The sequence below is a fragment of the Danio rerio genome, chromosome 3 (assembly GCF_049306965.1).
Source record: "Danio rerio strain Tuebingen ecotype United States chromosome 3, GRCz12tu, whole genome shotgun sequence".
Classification (NCBI taxonomy): domain Eukaryota; kingdom Metazoa; phylum Chordata; class Actinopteri; order Cypriniformes; family Danionidae; genus Danio; species Danio rerio.
In genome coordinates this window covers 4,898,294-4,916,119 of record NC_133178.1, presented here as the reverse complement: position 1 = coordinate 4,916,119, position 17,826 = coordinate 4,898,294, and the positions used below count along the sequence as shown (strand labels likewise).

Genomic DNA, 17,826 nt, shown 5'->3' with positions numbered 1-17,826 from the left:
CTGTTCATTTGATGTGTTTACTGGCAGAGCTGTGAGAGAACTAAACAGCTATTGGCTGTTTCTAAAGGGGAGGAACTACTCGATGCCCCGCCCTTTCTTCATGTTTCGGTTGAGTTGAATAAAGAAGATCAACCCAGGCTCATTGTGGAAACGTAGTCCCGCGGACGTTTCTGGAGACCGGAGGCCGCTGTCCGACTGACCGGATGAATGACTGCGCGACCAGCCAATCGGCCGACTCGCCCTCCTCCTACCCTGAACCCAACCAATTTTACCGATCGACCCTAAACCCTAAATCGCTTCGCTAAACCCGAGCAACAGTTCACAAAAGCCGTCCAAAAAAACAAAAGCCCTGATTTTTTTTCTACCGCATTTTCAGATTTCGCCGCGTTCTCACCCTGTCACGAAACTCGTTCACTTAATTTTTGGGATTCTGTTTTTGTCTTACCTGATTGCTGGAGCTGCTCTTCCCCGGACTCGAAACCGGTCGCCGTGGTCGACTCCTCTCCGCATCTCGAGCCTGCCGACGTACACGCTGAGCTGAGTGGACAAACGGGTTGCAGCGGGGAAGCCCTCCACAAGGAGGTAAGGCAAGCGCGAAAGAGAACAGCATCACACCGCCCCACAGCGTTCACTTGAAAAAAATAAACGCGGCCGTACGTACCCCCCGGGACGTATTCCGCTGTCTCCAGAAACGTCCGCGGGAAAACTACGTTTTCAGAATGAGCTTGGGTTGAAGAAGATGCACATTTACACATACATACACATAAATATAATATACATACTCTTAACATTTCCCTAGAGAAGGAAAAAAAAAAGTCCAAAGACATGTGGTACAGGTGAATTTGGTAGGCTAAATTGTCCGTAGTGTATGAGTGTGTGTGTGTGTGTGTATGTGTGGATGTTTCCCAGAGATGGGTTGCGACTAGAAAGGCATCCGCTGTGTAAAAACTTGCTGGATAAGTTGGTGGTTCATTCCACTGTGGCGACCGCATATTAATAAAGGGACTAAGCCGACAAGAAAATGAATGAATGAATAATCAAATAAAATGACATCACATTGACAAACAAACACATGTAAGGAACGCATCTAAATTCACTGACCTTCTTTGAATACCGCTGTATGAAATTTCAGCAGTCTTTGGATTTTTTTTCATCTTTAAAGGATGAAGTTCAGGGTTAGAAACTGAAGTATGAGGTGATGTTAAAAAATCGTTGATTTCTAGCACACTAGCTTGGTATCCTTAAAGCTAACAGACTTATACTAACATCTAAAACACTTTATTTTAATTTCAGTGGAGCTTTAAGAAGCACTTAACAGAACAAACACAGTTATTTACTTGTAACTGAGTTAAATCTTGGCGATGTTTGAGTGAATGTCAGTGCTCAGCTCACCACACCATCTTTAACGGATGCTTCAGTTAACTGTGTTTCTGCTGTCCTCTAGTGAACGCTGAATGCAGTTACACACCTGAGATAAAGCTTTAACTTCTTCAGTAGCAGAGTAAATCTGCATTAATTACAGCAGTTTACTGTTAATAATATTAATTATTATAATTAATAATAACTGTTCAGACACTGCATATCATGGATAAGTTGGCGGTTCATTCCGCACGTGGCGATCCCTGATTAATAAAGGGACTAAGCAGGCCGAAAAGAAAATGGACGAATGAATGAGTGAATCGGTTTGGCCAAGTGTGTCTGTCTGAGTGTATAAGCATCGACACTGTATAAAATGTTAGTATTCATCAAACTCAGAACAGTTTTCAGTACTCAGTTCAGTAACAAAATGAACATAAGCAATACAAATATTGATTGTGCACATAATCAACTGCACGAATATACCAAATTACATTATTTGTAAAATAAAAAATAAAATAAGGACAGTTTTTTTTATGATTTGCACAAGTTTCACTTCACTCAAGTCACTTCACTATACGCACAGCTAGTGTTTTTGAGCCAATGATTTGTGCACATTTAATGTGACTGTTTTCAATTTCCTAAGTTTTTTTTACAGCGTCAATGTTGTAATGTAAGACCGTTGTAGCCTCTAGCGCAGTCAGGATCAGCAGGCAAGCGCAGAAACTCCATTGAAAATACTGGGGTAAAATTAATATTTTAAAGACATGGCAGGGGGAACTGAAATTTAATGCAGTGTTTCTTGTCCGGTCTGACACCCATGTCATATTGTATATCTATCAGGCAGTGAAGATCACTGATTTTTAAAGAAATCAGACATTAAAAATGGCGATTTTATAATGGAAAGACAGTTTACCGGAAGCACTTAGTCTGGCTGAAATTAAAAGCACGTACCCCATTCACGTTATTAACAAACTATTAACTAAGACTATCATCTCAATAAAGTACTGCTTAGCTGCATATTAGTTAGTCGATGGATTTAGGTTTTAAGTAAGATTAGGCATGTAGAATAAGATACTTTAAACCATACTAATAAACAGTTAATATTGTACATTGTATAAACTGTAATGACAAAAGTGAAGAAAACATTAATTATAATAAAACATAAATTATTTCAAGAAGTAAATCAGGATTCAACTACATTTTTTAAGATATACAACGTTTAATTTACTGTAATATTTTTGCTCAGTTGGATTTGGCTTGACTTTATTTATCAGATTTACTTTACAGTGTAATAATAGGAAAGTATTAATAGCCTGAATTGTGACTTAAAATAAAAGTGTAACCAAATATTTTATTAATTTAGTTACATTTTATTTAATAACTGTAATAATACAGTGATAAAAAATTACTGGTTTTACCCTTTGACTGCCCGCTCTACCAAACGGTTGACCATGTTATTACTGTTTTAAATAATGGTTTACACACAACATTGTTGGTTTACAAAAAATAAATCAATCAAACAAACATTCTGTTGGACTACTACCCATTCACTTTATTAACAAGCTATTAACTAAGACTATTATCTAAATAAAGTACTACTTAGCTGTGTATTAATAGTTAGTTGTTGGATTTAAGTTTTAGGTAATATTAGGGATGTAGAATAAGATCATACTTTAAACTATTCTAAATTAATAAACGGTTAATATCGTATACTGTAAACACTGTAATGACAAAAAGTGAAGAAAACATTTGTTTTTGTTGCTTTAACTTATTTTAAGAAGTAAATTAGGTTTCATCTACATTTTTTAAATTATACAAAGTTTAATTTACAGTAATATTTTTGCTCAGTTTGATTGTAAGTTGATGACCAGAAAGTTGATTTGACTCAACAAAAAATGCAAGATTTATTTGACAGTGTAATAATAGGCTAGTAAAAGTAGCCTGAATTGTGACTTAAAATAAAAGTGTTACCAAATATTTTATTTATTTATTTACATGTTATTTAATAACTGTAATAATACAGTGATAATAATAACTGGTTTTACCCTTTCACTGCCTGCTCTACCAAACGGTTGACCATGTTATTACTGTTTTAAATAATGGTTTACACACAACATTGTTGGTTTACAACACTTGTTTGTTGGACTACTTTGCTTAACTTTGGTTTTACTCATTTATTTATTCATTTTCTTGTCGGCTTAATCCCTTATTAATCCTGGGTCACCACAGCGGAATGAACCGGCAACTTATCCAGCAAGTTTTTACGCAGCGGATGCCCTTCCAGCCACAACCCATCTCTGGGAAACATTGGTTTTACTGTAAAAAAAAAAAAAAAACAAGAAAGCATGTTAAATGAGAATCTGAAATATTTTAAGGCATACTTCAAAAAAGGTGATTTAGTATTCAAAAATACTTTATTTTGAATATTTTTTTCAAATATTTTTTCTTACACTTCATATTTTCTGATTTGTCATAGTATATGTATTAAGCCCGGTACTTTTAGCCTAAACCTACATATCAACCATTTGGTAGAGGCTGATATTTTTGAAATTATGTGATGTGTTGGAAAAAAAATACATTGAGTGTGTTAACTAGCGACATTAGGAGTTTTTTCCAAGTGGGATAGTTAAAGGGTTAATAAGTAAATCAGGTTTCAACTACATTTTTTACACAGTAATTTAATAATTTTGCACAGTTTGATTGTAAGTTGATGACTAGACTCAACAAAAATATAAGATTTATTTTACAGTGTAATAATAGGCCAGTGTTAATAGCCTGAATTGTGACTTAAAATTAAGAGTTACCAAATATTTTATTTATTTATTTACATTTTATTTAATAACAGTAACAATACAGTAATATAATTGGCGTAAAGTAATACTATTTACTGGTTTTAAACTAAGTGTGATGAGTGTTATGTTAAAGAAAATGTAGAGCACTTTATTATGAAGTGTAACGAAAATAAAACAGAAAGGACAATCTTTAAAGATCAAATGTTTGATTTAGAACAAGAATGGAGATTGAAAGGATTATTGGAGCAGATGGAAAAACACCGGATGGATTTTATTTACCACACAATGTACATGAACTCATTCATCAATGTAAATTTACTAAAAAGAAACAAAAAATTGGTGTATGGTATTAAGGTATTGGTGACCAAAATATGCTTATATAGACAATTTTGAGGGATGTAAACAATGAGAATGGTCCTAACATATTTCCTGTTGTACATTTTTAATTTCCATAGCCTCTTGGAATTCAAAAAGGTTGACATAATCATAATGTTATGATATCAGTTTGAACGTAAAGTTCTGATTGGATTGCCTTTTTCTTTACAGTAATGCAATAGTTTGTCAAAAAAAAAAAAAAAACAGGAAACATTCATGGGCTAAAATGGCATCACCACACTAAAGTGGTCCCATTGAGTGGTCCATATTACCAGTATCAGAGACTCTCTGAACAAGAACGCCGGATTTACACACGTTAAACATTTGTGAACTCTATAATGTAGAATCTATTTAATTATTACATATGTACATTTTGTATATATGTATTTCATTTATACTTACGTGTATGTATTTTTTTGTAAAATGTTATATGCGGTTCTTAAAATAAGTGAATAAAAAGATGAGCTCTTGAAACGGCATATCCCAGTACTGTAGGCGGCGGTATGAGCCTGAACAATTTGATCGCTATCCACCATTAAATGCAGAAAAAGAAAGAGAGTTTCTCGTTCCACTGAGATCAACAATAACAACAACAATAATAATATTAACAACATTAACATGAACACGCCGGAGAGACGAGTCGCGGAGCTGGTGAAGCTGTACCCGCACCTGTACGATCACTCGCTGAGAGATTTTAAAGTTCCGGAAAAAGTGTTCAATTCCTGGAAAGAAATCGCTACGAAACTTGGCATCGACAACCCGGAGACCTGCAAATCCACATGGAGAAACATCAGAGACAAGTTTTCTAAAGCTATGAAACGAATGCTGAGAAAAGGCGGAGATGAAGATGCCAGGGTCCCCAGGCTGTTTGTGGAGCTGAAATGGCTCAGACCTTTCGTCCGGCTCCGAGCAAACACAGTGTCCGACACACCATGTTTTGAGTTTGAGGTGAAGTATCTGAGTGTGTGTGAAGGATTCAGACTTTCTCCTTTATAATGTGATTTCAGAAAAGTATTATTTGCCAATTCTAAATGGGGAAATCATAGCAGCCAGTGGCTATCAAAGTACAAACATTTACAGTCAATTAAACAGTGCTGTTGAACTCAAACTTACAAAAGTAACGTGGTAAACAATATAGGGACTGTTAAAGATGAACAAACGTCCGAATATAAAGCCAACTTTACCTCAGTAATGAACAGGTAAACTGTGATATTCAGTTAGTTACTAGTTACTTACTTTGTAACTTACAATTACACTGTTATAAAAATAAATAGGATTATTTTTGGTGCTGAAATGGTTAGGAACTTTTGTACAGTTCAGACAGAAATGTCCAACGGAACATAACTTACCATGTTTTTGAGGTAAAAATGGTTTTAGAGTCACACATTCAAACTTTCGCCTTTATTATATGATTTCGGCTAAATATTATTTGCAGATTCTAAATAGGGAAGTCTATTAAATAGTGCTAATGTTGTTTTGAAGTGATACTTGAATGTGATTTCAGACCAAATACTCAAATTAGTGGTAAACAATATAGAGACCGAGTTGTCACTGTTTAAAAAATACTAATGCGGGAATATAAAACCAACTGTATCTCAGTAATTGTTTTGAACAGATAAACTCTATGGTATTCAGTCAGTTTTACGCTTGAATATATGCTATATAGGCTTGTAGTTTGAAAATTGTTGTATGGATATTGTCAGCAGATTAATTGTTTGTAACTAAACTAGTTTCTATACACTCACTGGCCACTTTATTAGGTACACCTTACCAGGTTTGGAGCCCCACCACCAGCCTGAACTGTTGATACAAGGCAGGATGGAACGGTTGTAGCGAGTGCTTATTTGAGTTACTGTTGTCTTTCTATCAGCTGGAACCAGTCTGGCCATTTTCCTCTGATCTCTGGCATCAACAAGGCATTTGCATCCACAAAACTGCCGCTCCCTGTATATTTCCTCTTTTTCAGATCATTCTCTGTAAACCCTAGAGATGGTTGTGCATGAAAATCCCAGTAGATCAACAGTTTCTGAAATACTCAGACCAGCCTGTCTGGCATCAACAACCATGCCACATTCAAAGTCACTTAAATCCCCTTTCTTCCTCATTCTGATGCTCGGTTTGAACTGCAGCAGATCGTCTTGACCATGTCTACATGCCTAAATGCATTGAGTTGCTGCCATGTGATTGGCTGATTAGAAATTTGCGTTAACGAGCAGTTGGACAGGTGTACCTAATAAAGTGGCCGGTGAATGTATATACTAGTTTATAGATTATAGTTTGTAGCCAGTGTCAGGCACATAACTTAGTAAAAGTAATTAGTTACAGTCACTAGTTACTTTAAAAAACAATGTATGTTGAATAAAATAGTCACTAAGTACTTTGTTATTATAAAACATTCTGCACTATTTTATACTACACCAGTGTTGCTGTGGGACAATTTGAAAGACATCTACCAAATTTAATATTATATTTTAAATATATGTTCTATGGTGGAACATTATACATGCATAACTTGTAATATTTACCACAGATGGCCAACAAGTAAGTCTTTAAATAAATGATGATGCTTAAGAAATGTAACAAAAATAAGAGTATAAATATTACAGTATTATTTTTACAGTATTATTTTAATATTTGTATGAAATTTAAAAATAAAAATGACATCTTAAAACTATAAGTGGGCATAGATTATTATTTTTTTATCTAGATTAATCTCACTGTAATCTTGGAATTAATCTAGATTAAAATGGCTCATTTGAATTCTTTACTTCACGTAAACACCTTAATTATATTATTGTCTATTAAGGCAAATAACTAGAGTACAGATGTCCATGTAAGCGTAGTCAGTATAGTCTTCGATATAAGTAAAAGATCCAGAAGGGCATCCTGCTGATTTGATTCAGAAGGGAGCTTTTTTTTTGTCTGACGACTCACCTGTCAGGTATACATCCGTGCTAATATATCAAGATGAATCATCATAGCTTGCATAGAATAGACCCAGCTCCCAACCCAATTTTGAGAATAGATTAACGCAATATTTTTTTATATCGCCCGACAGGGCTGGACTGGGGCAAAAAATCGGCCCTGGCATTTTGGGCCAGAGCGGCCCACTAAATTCAATCAAAATGCTATCTATCTATGCACGTCCAATATTTTTATCAACTCAAATTCTATAAAACTCAAAAGCCATATATATGAAATAAATAAATAAATACAAACTTTAATCTCAATTTAATTTCTGTATACTGTCCATAAAGTTATTTGTTGAGTTCTAAAAAATACACTATTCATTAATTTATTTTTCTTCGCATAAGTCCCTTATTTATCAGGGGTTGCCGCAGTGGAATGAACTGCCAACTATGCCAGCATGTTTTATGCAGCAGATGCCTTTCCAGCCACAACCCAATATTGGAAATCACCCATACACACTCATTCACACACTCATACACTACAGCCAATTTAACTCATTCAATACACTATTCACTCAGCCTATATTCAATAATAAACATAACAAAAACTGCCTGCTAATGCATGGGTAAATCTTCAAAGGGAACAGTGTACTTTATTACCTCATTCACCTCATCCTGCTTGCTGTTTCACTATCTAAACAATGAAAACATAATATAAGTCAAATTTGTTTCATTTTGATATTATGATTAACAGACACTAAACAGCCTCGTGTTGCATATTTATATGAGCATCATCTTCACTGCATATTTATAACAAAACAGGGCTTAAATATAACTGTATTCTTTCATTTCCATTGAAAAGAATTAACTTTACCCCGTCTCTTTTGTAGAATATCAGTTTTAATAATCAATAATGGCCATTATAACAGTATAACGTACATTAAATTTAAACGATAAAGGTAAGCAATCTGTCAATGTGGAGAATCAATGTATGTTACATAAATTAATATATTAGCTTATCTTTGCACTCAGCCAAAACAGTTAACTGAGAACAAGTGATTCAAAAGACAGAAGAATTGTTAGATAGAGACAACAAGATGAATATCACGTTTAACAACTATAGTGAGATGAGATCGTCCAGCAGATGAACTGACATGCACTATACTCTCACCTGGGGTTTATGCTCGCCCGCTGAACTACTGGCTGAAGGTCTTGGGAGAGAGTGTGTGGTCACGTGATTTGCACTATTAGCCGTGTACTAGAATGAACGGAGAACTTTTCAGAACCGCTAAATGAAACGCCGGTGTATTTCCCGCGATTTCTCTGCGTCTCCCTTGCGTTTCTTCTCTCTGACTCTCGACTATTTTGACAAATACACACAGACGAAGCACGCTCACACAGAGCCCAAAATAGGAGTTTGTGATTGGGCCAGCCCAATGTCAGTAAAGAAAAGAACCAATGGGCTGCAGAGTGTCACATGGGCCGGTCCGGTCTGTCTGTCCGGGAAAAAAGCATCTACTTTCAGAGAGTCACAGATCACAGGAGCGTCAATTAATGAGGCAGAAAAAAACGATAGGCTGCTAAGCCTTTTATGGGCCGATCAGATCATAAGACGATGATCAGCCCGGCCCAAAAAGTACGTCGGCCCACCGGGAAAGTGCCCGGTTTGCCAGATGGCCAGTCCGCCCCTGTCGCCCGATAAGAGTCTCACGTTAACACCGATAACGACCTTGAACTACTTCAAGTACTTCAAGAACTACCGATAACTACTTGAAACACAAATTTATTGTCAATAACGGAAACGACATTGTATTGGGTGAAGCAATTATTTATTTAATTAGTCGAGTCTTTACTGAATAATAAAAGTAATTCCATTAGTAACAGTGTTTATTTATAAAACTGTTCCAATCACTGTTATAGTACAGTTGAAAATGTCAAAATTATTAGCCCTCCTGTGAATTTTACTATACAGTATTTCCTATAATATTTTTTCTAATGGAGAATTTTTTTTATTTTGTCAAGAATAAAAACTGTTTTTAATTTGTTAAAGCCATTTTAGGGGCAATGTTATTAGCCCCTTTAAGCAATGTTTGTTTTGGATTGTCTACAACAGGGGTGCTCAACCCTGTTCCTGGAGATCTACCTTCCTGCAGATTTCAGTTGCTACCCATATCAAACACACCTGAACCAATTAATTAGGACCTGAACACCACTTGATAATTACAGGCAGGTGTGTTTGATATGGGTAGCAACTGAAATCTGCAGGAAGGTAGATCTCCAGGAACAGGGTTGAGCACCCGTGGTCTACAATAGCCCCTTTCACACATACAGACCTTTCCGGAAAATTACCGGCAATTTTCCGGAAAGGCTGTATGTGTGAACAGGTCCTTTTTGAAAATACCGGTAAATTCGTTCTGGCTATTTTCCGGAAAGAGAAGTTGTAAGATTACCGGCAATTTGCCGGAATGCTGCGCTGTGTGAATGCAGAAAGAAGATTCCCGTAATAAGCGCGTGCACGTCTAGAACGTGCTGACGTGAGACGTCTGCTTTAGCCAATCACAACAGTCAGACGCATTCACGTCCGCGCGGTTTGTGAGAATAAAAGCCTTTGAATATTTTTCCAGACACATTTAGCTGCTAGAAGTTAGTCAGATCACGTTTATATGTTCTTCTTAATGCCAACTGTGTAAATAATCATCGATGAGATGCTTATGATAAGCCGTTGTTTGTTTACCTTCAAGCTTTGCGTGTGCCCATGAACAGCCTGTGAGCGCCTGAACACGCACATATTATGAACATCTCGACATGCGAAAGTGATCCTGCGAAAGTTGTTCACAATATTGATCATCCACAGAGTTTGTAATTTAGTCAAATGTTTACAAACACAAGCGCAGCCGTTTAAAGCTCATTTGTGGTGAATGATGTCAGAATTTACCGGTATTTTGGAATGGATGTGTGAATGCTCTTTTCCGGAAAATTTCCGTAACGTCCTCGCCTGTGTGAACAGCGCTTTTTTGAATATACCGGTAAAGTCGTTCCGGAAATTTTCCAGATATTTACCGGTATCGCTGTGTGAAAGGGGCTAATGACTTGCCTAATAACCCCCTAAGTAACCTAGTTAAGCCTTTAAATGTCACTTTAAGCTGTATAGAAGTGTCTTGAACAATATCTAGTCAACTATTATTTACTGTCATCAAGACAAAGATTAGAGAAATCCAACCCAGGCTCATTCTGAAAACGTAGTCCCGTGGACGTTTCTGGAGACTGCAAATTATGTAGCCGGAGGTACGTATGCGTGCATTTAATTTTTTAAGTGAATGCTACGGGGTGGTATGACGCCGTTCCTTTAAGCGCTTACCGGCTGACCGCTTACCTCTGTGTGGAGGGCTTTTCCGCCACAACCAGTTTGTCCAGTTAGCTTGTCGACGTCAACAACCGGGTTTGAGTCCGGGGAAGAGCGATTACAGAAATCAGGTAAGACAAAAACAGATTCCAAAACATAAAGTGAACAAGTTCATAACGGTGAGAATGTGGTAAAATCCAAAAACGTGGTAAATATCAGACCAGGGCGTTTCTTTTACTAGATAGCTTTTGTAAATTGTTGGTTGGATTTAGGGAAGTAGGCGGGTGGGCGGATCAATCGGTAAAACCAATGACTGTAAAAAATATGGACGACGCGACAGCCCTTTTTCCCACTGAACGCCTTGAGGGCAAAACGCCTGCTTGACGGGCACAAACTGTCGCAAAAGACTGCTGAAATTGGAGCCAGACATGCGCAGAAGGATTGTCTGATGGAGCCAGAGGCGGAGCCGCGAAAATGAGCAGAGTCGAGCTTCCAATCAAACGCTTTATGTAAAATCAACTACGCCCCCCGAACTTCTCAGCATGCGTTTGCTGTCATATCAACACAAATGGATGTAATAACGTTAACAAATATGAGCGTTTTATATATTCAATCGCGCCAGCTCCAGGCCGCAGCGCATAACTTACTCGCGGCGTCGCGGGCTGATTCCGGCTCGCATGCGGCAGCGCCTGCTCGCTCGGCCGCCGCATCTGGCTCGATTGACTCGGGCTGGAATTGGGTAGTGAGTCCAGGCATCCGGAGTAGGTCCAGCAGAGGTAGTCAGTCTGAGCTCTAAGAGATAAGTCTCCGGCAGGCGAGAATCTAGCCGGAACTGTGTTTTGCTATCTGGGTGGCTAGGCGTGTATCAGCAAACTAATAAAGCCCGAAAAAAGCCCTGAACTTAGCGAATAAACAGTGTTCCACCAGATCATGTATGTCAGAAACTGTAGTTTACTGCTGAACTCATTTTGTCATGGTAAAATAACACAGAAATCGAGTAACAACACTTCAGTCTCCTGCCGAAGCTCAGACGCGCTGCTTTGAGAAACTGTCAATCACAGCTGTCAATCACGATGACACGCCCAGCATTAAATTACTGCTAAAAACAAACTGTTTACAAAAATGAAGATCTGCACCTATTTCAGCACAATAATCAGTGCCTTAATCGACCAGAACTATCTTTCGGGACAGTTTATTGCAAGTGTAATATTTTTTTTTATTTGGGCTCAAGTCTCCTTCATTAACACCGAGGAGGCGGGCTTTATGACTTGTACTGCAGCCAGCCCCCAGGGGGCGATCTAACGGCCGAAACCTTCACTCAAACGTAGGCTTGCGGCACACTTGGGTAAAACTGGTTGAGTTAAGGGAAGGAGGAGGAGAGTGGCTCGGCTGATTGGCCCAGTCAATCATTCAGCCAGTCAGACAGACAGTCGTTCGTCAGTGGCCTCTGGTGGGTTTACGCAAGAACAGTGCAGGCTCGAACGGCACTCGCGAGAGACATTTGAGATATGAAAAAGCGCAGACAGCGGCCTCTGCGAAAACAAAAACTGCAATAAATACATACCTCCCGGGACTTATTTTGCAGTCTCTAGAAACGTCCACAGGACTACGTTTTCAAGATGAGCCTGGGTTGAAGAAATCAGTAATTAGAAATTGTAATGTTTAGAAATGTGTTGAAAAAAATCCCTCTGTTAAACAGAAATAAAGAATAAAATAACTAATTGAATTATTCTTGACATTTTTATACTTGACTGTATATATTATCTTTATAAAACATGTTCATTATGTCTAGTGATGACCATTAAATAATATTCTTTTATGTATTATAGATTCAAAATGAGGAGACTCCAAAAAACATGGTGGCTGAAGAATCGTCATCATCATCTGGTTGCACAAATGAAAGTGATGTAGAGGGCCGGTGCTCAGCAGCTTCTCTGGATGCTTTTGGGACGTCAGCACTGCACAGGTTGAGCAGTACTCCATGCGAAGCTGTAACAAGTACAATTGCTCAGCCGTCGCCATCTTCAGCCCCGTCCAGCTGAAGGAAAAGGAGACGGGACAGTGCAGGTGATGGCATTGGACAGCAGGAGAAACACGAAACAGACAGTTTTGATCGCCACGCGCAGATCGTTGCTGATTTTATGCGCAAGCTGCCGCCAAGGCACTGTGCCATATTCAAAAAGAGATTACAGGACGTCATGTTTGAAATGGAGATGCAGCTGCTGGATGAGCAAGACAGAGGCACAATAGAGGCAGTTTATATCATGTAAGGGGTCTTGTGCAATGGCGTGTTGCAAATAAATGTTGCACTACACTGCTGAAGCTGCTGATTTTCAATAGGGCTACTCAAAGTTACAATGAATATAAAGAACATACAGTACAGAAACGCTTTCTATGAAGCTCATGCTTATAATGAATTATAACTCTGTTTATAATTATAAGCAGTCATAACAATACTATAAATGTATCTATAAAGATGTTATACTAGTGCTGGGCTGATAAACAATATTATATCGAATCGCAATAAAATTTATGTCAATAACAATGATAAGCTCTGGACTTTTTTTTACTCTACATTGATCTAAGAGCCAATCACACAGCAGAAATGTGCAACAATGAGAATCTAAAAATGTGTTGATATTACATTAAGTGTGTGGTATTTGGTGTACCACCAAAAATATGAATATGGCCGAAAATATGTTTTGCCATTTATTGGCTCCTCTAATTGTAATCCATTGTTGGGTTACTCTATTAAATCTGGAAGCATTAACATCTGATATCAAAATATATATCGTTATCGTTCAATATGAGAAAAAATTATCTGCCATTAAATTTTTGCCATTTCGCCCAGCCATGTGTTATACTGTATTATAATGACAGTTGTAGCTACATTTATAGTAGTGTTATTAATAATTATTATTGACGCATTTCATTTTAGACTACACATGTTTATGTTTACTGATGTATGTGTTAATTAGTCAGTCACTTTAATTAAAGGGGACCTATTATGCCCCTTTTTACAAGATCTAAAATAAGCCTCTGATGTCCCTAGAGTGTGTGAAGTTTTTGAAAAATGCTGGTAATATTTGTAGGCGCCATACATTGTATATTGGCGATTGGCCACAAGCTGTCAGTACGACACTATATAACTGTGGCTTCACTGCATGGAGTAAGACAGTGTTGGTAGGAAGCACACAGTTTTTGACCGTAACTGAGCGTAACTCAACTCAAGGTAACAGAGAAGTGTGCATATAGATTAAGGAAAGTGATTAAGTAATTATGTTGATTGGAAAATAAAGACTTTTTTATTTGCATCTATTTTGCATACGGACTCACTCTACCAACAATAGCGGCAATTGGAAAGCCGCTACTACAATATTAGTCTTTTTTTTTACCCCGTACTAATGGTTTTCAGCATTCTTCGAAGTATCTACTTTTGTGTTCAACACAAGAAACTCATAAAAGGTTTAAACCACATAAGTAAAAATAACATTTTTGGGAGAGCCAACACAATTATACTGTATTTAATAGTAATTGAATTAAATGGTGCACGTTTTTGAGGGAATTTCAAACATTGAGTGAATTTTCCTCAGTATAAATTACCATGTCATAAAATACCAGTTTACAGTTGTTGTTTTTTTGCTGAATGCAGTTACACACCAGAAACAGACAGATCGAGCTTTTTTTTCTCAGCAGTTTGGCAAATGTGCATGAATTACACCAGTTTAATGAAACGTTAGGGCATTGTTAATAGCAAAACAGTCTTGTTGCAATTACATCATCAAGATGCTGCTTGGTGAAGTTAAAAGAGCTGAACTGAATGATAATTTAGTACTGTGTTAAACAATCTAAACAGCCTTGTAGAAACTAAATACAGTTAAAGTCTGAATTAATAGCCCCCTTTGTATTTTTCCCCCAATTTCTGTTTAACAGAGAGATTTTTTTAGCAAATTTCTAAACCTAATAGTTTTAATAACTCATCTCAAATAACTGATGTATTTTCTCTTTGCCTTGATGACAGTAAATAATATTTTACTAGATATTTTTCAGGACACTTCTATACAGCTTAAAGTGACATTTTAAGGCTTAACTAGGTTAATAAGGTTAACTAGGCAGCTTAGGCTAATTAGGCAAGTTAATGTATAACGATGGTTTGATCTGTAGACAGTCTGAAATATATAGCCTAAAGGGGCTAATCATTTTGTGCTTAAAATAGTTTTCAAAAATGTAAAACTGCTTTTATTCTAGCCAAAATAAAACAAATAAGACTTTCTTCAAAAAACAGTATTATCAAACATACTGTGAAAATTTCCTTGCTCTGTAAACAGCATTTGGAAAATAAATAAAAAAGAAAAGAAAAATCAAAGGGGGGCTAATAATTCTGACTTCAACTGTATATTAATTAAAAGCCATATAAGAATCAGCTCTATTGCCTAAATGTGTCTGACTGAGTAACACAATTTATTGTGTGTTACTCAGTAACACTGTGGCACGGAGATGTGGAGATTGTTAACCATTTCCTGAGGAAATGATATTTTGCTTGCATGTTAATATGTTTGCTTGCATGGAAAGTTTTTTTTTCTTCATAAACCACCTCTAGCACTGTTGCCATGTTTAGACTGAAGTTGCCAAATCCCCAGTTCCAATGCTGATGAGAAGAAATTGCTGCTATAATACACTGTACAAAACACAAAAGGGATTGTCAATCACACACCGTTAACAATTATTATAAACTACACATTATTTAACTATAATATGAGCTGTATTTTACTGTAGGACAGTAATGCTGTATGTTACTGTATTTTAAAGTTGAATTATGAAAATTGCTATTTATTTGAAAGATGCAATACTGTAAATGCATATACAGCAAGATAATTGGCGCTGCAAATACAGTATTTTACAATAATTGATTTACAGTAAGTAACAAGTGGCGAACTGCTGCCAGTGAGTTACTGTAGATACTACAGGACATTGTTAACAATGTAAAGAGTATTTTTATTTACATTTCAAATGTATTTAATGTTTACATCACAAATGAATACAGAACAGTTACAAAATGCAATGATATGTTGAACTTTAACAATGGCTGCTTAGAGAATTCATACAGACATAATTTTGCAACTACATCCATGTGCACAGTATGATTGAACAGTTCTAGCAAACACACAAACATCCAGCTCACATAAAGTTGCTTTATTGCTTTACTTCTTGCACACACATACACAATTATTGTATATTTGATATGTACAATAGGTAAAACTACATTTCTGAAGTTTGTGAAGATAAACCAATCATCCTCCATATGCTATCAAGTGCTGATGATATTGAGGGATATTGAACAATGTCTGGCAACCTTTTATACATGTCTTCCTATCTTTTATACATCCTGTTACATATCAGAAGAACAAAGTGAAGGATTGAAACATCGAGTTCAAAACTTGCATTGTTCTTTCAACTTGACATGGAGGTATGTTTTCTTACTATTAGCATTCATTTTATCCAAAACAAGAATATAAAAATGTGAGAATGGTTCAAAGATGAGTGAAAGGGGCTCATTTAGGATGCTTTTGAAATATTTGCTATATCTATATTTATTCTACAAAGTTGTAAAATCTCATTATTTTGAGCAGATGAGAGTAACACAATCGATTAAGTTGAATTTGTTATTTTGTAGCCATGAATTTTGAAAATTCACCGAAATTGATTGAATGTCTGACCTTTGCTAATGCGTCCTATTTTTCCGGTTTTGTTTAGAACAGAGTAATAGTTATGGAGAATTTCTTTTTTTCTGCTTCAGTATATATATTGTATGCGTCAACTCATTTGAAAAAATATACACATAATATTTATAGTTTGTAATGAACACTTAAACCGGATTAAAATAAACTCTTTGCCAAGTACACTCTTAGAAAAAAAGGTACGCGGCGGTACAAATAATGTTCCTTGATGAACAGTTTTGTACCTTCGTAAAAGTTGTACCTTATATGGTATAGAAAAGACCGCTTATGATGCTGTTCTGTACCCTTTATGGTACAACTGAAATGAAGATACACAATTGTTCTCATGAAAAAAAAGGTGTTGGACAACTCCTTTATTACAATATCTATGAAAATAAACATTACTGGAAAGGCAAAGTGATTTTATGAATAATTTTCATATTAAAACACGGACGAATCATTTAAATGTATGTTTAAAGAAACTCATAAACATTCATCATTAGGTTCTATAATGCAAAACAACTGGTAAAACAAAACAATAGATATTGTAAACTAAACATTTAGGGCATTTTTAATAATCATTTGGTGAACATTTTCTGATAAATAAAGTTTCATTATTAATATCTGCACCTTTTGGTGTTTGCTTTCCACTACGCACATGAGCTGGCAAAAGTCCTGCATTTGCAAAGTGTTCATGCAGATATTTTACTATTGTAAAACTAATCAAACATAAATATCTTGTTACAATAGTTTTGCAGAATTCTATTTGTTTTAAAATTAAGGAAATTAAATAAACTTTTCAGTGATTACAATGGTATTGCATGCAAATTTGAGAAAAAAAATATTTTCTATTGTTCATGGGAGAATCTTTTTCTGTAACATTTTTGTATAAAATGTTGCGAAATGTTTAGAAAAAAAAATAGATCTTTTGATTGATGTTAAAGTATTTTTTATTCTTTATTGTAAATGGTAAAGGTGCTTTTACACAAAAATAAACTTTTTTTTTTACACAAAAATAAAATATTGTTTAAAATCTATTTAATGTTTTATATTTACTGAAAATAAATTAACCCATTTTGGATGAAGCAAAATGCCTTTTTTGACATTTGACATTGTTAAGGAACAAAGTGTCTTGTCACTGTAGTGTTATCTTCATGGATCAGATTTGTATCTTTGATGAAGGAACAATATTGTATCGGCAGGTTTTAAAAAACAAAGGTAAATTTTGGTTTCCCATGGTACAAGTCATGTCCTTAAAGGTACAAACTGCAATGGTACAAATTAGTTTCTTTGTCTTAAGGTACAATTCTGTTCCATAAAATGGTACTGCC

General features: G+C 36.0%; 3 protein-coding genes across 3 annotated transcripts in view; 2 read left to right on the top strand and 1 right to left on the bottom strand.

Moving 5' to 3' along the window:
- LOC141381111 (zinc-binding protein A33-like) overlaps window positions 1-17,826 on the bottom strand; it is a 397,850-nt gene that overhangs the window by 81,538 nt on the left and 298,486 nt on the right. The window lies entirely within an intron of this gene.
- Window positions 5,043-13,091, top strand: si:ch73-59f11.3. Its single transcript, NM_001328117.1, has 2 exons — window positions 5,043-5,474; window positions 12,608-13,091. Exons 1-2 carry the CDS (start codon window positions 5,145-5,147, stop codon window positions 12,818-12,820), a joined length of 543 nt encoding a protein of 180 aa, NP_001315046.1. The 5' UTR covers window positions 5,043-5,144; the 3' UTR covers window positions 12,821-13,091.
- The window catches only part of LOC101882579 (sterile alpha motif domain-containing protein 9), a 39,199-nt gene continuing 37,549 nt past the window's right edge, over window positions 16,177-17,826 (top strand). Inside the window, exon 1 of the mRNA XM_009299111.5 lies at window positions 16,177-16,245. The gene's annotated coding sequence lies outside the window, so the exon portion shown is untranslated. The remainder of the gene's footprint in view (window positions 16,246-17,826) is intronic.

What these genes read in the sequence shown, in the direction of transcription:
- si:ch73-59f11.3 (NM_001328117.1), top strand. Translation starts at nt 5,145, where the DNA reads ATGAACACGCCGGAGAGACGAGTCGCGGAGCTGGTGAAGCTGTACCCG. An exon ending in CACCATGTTTTGAGTTTGAG is followed by an intron (nt 5,475 to 12,607) that starts GTGAAGTATCTG and finishes TATGTATTATAG; the next exon opens with ATTCAAAATGAGGAGACTCC.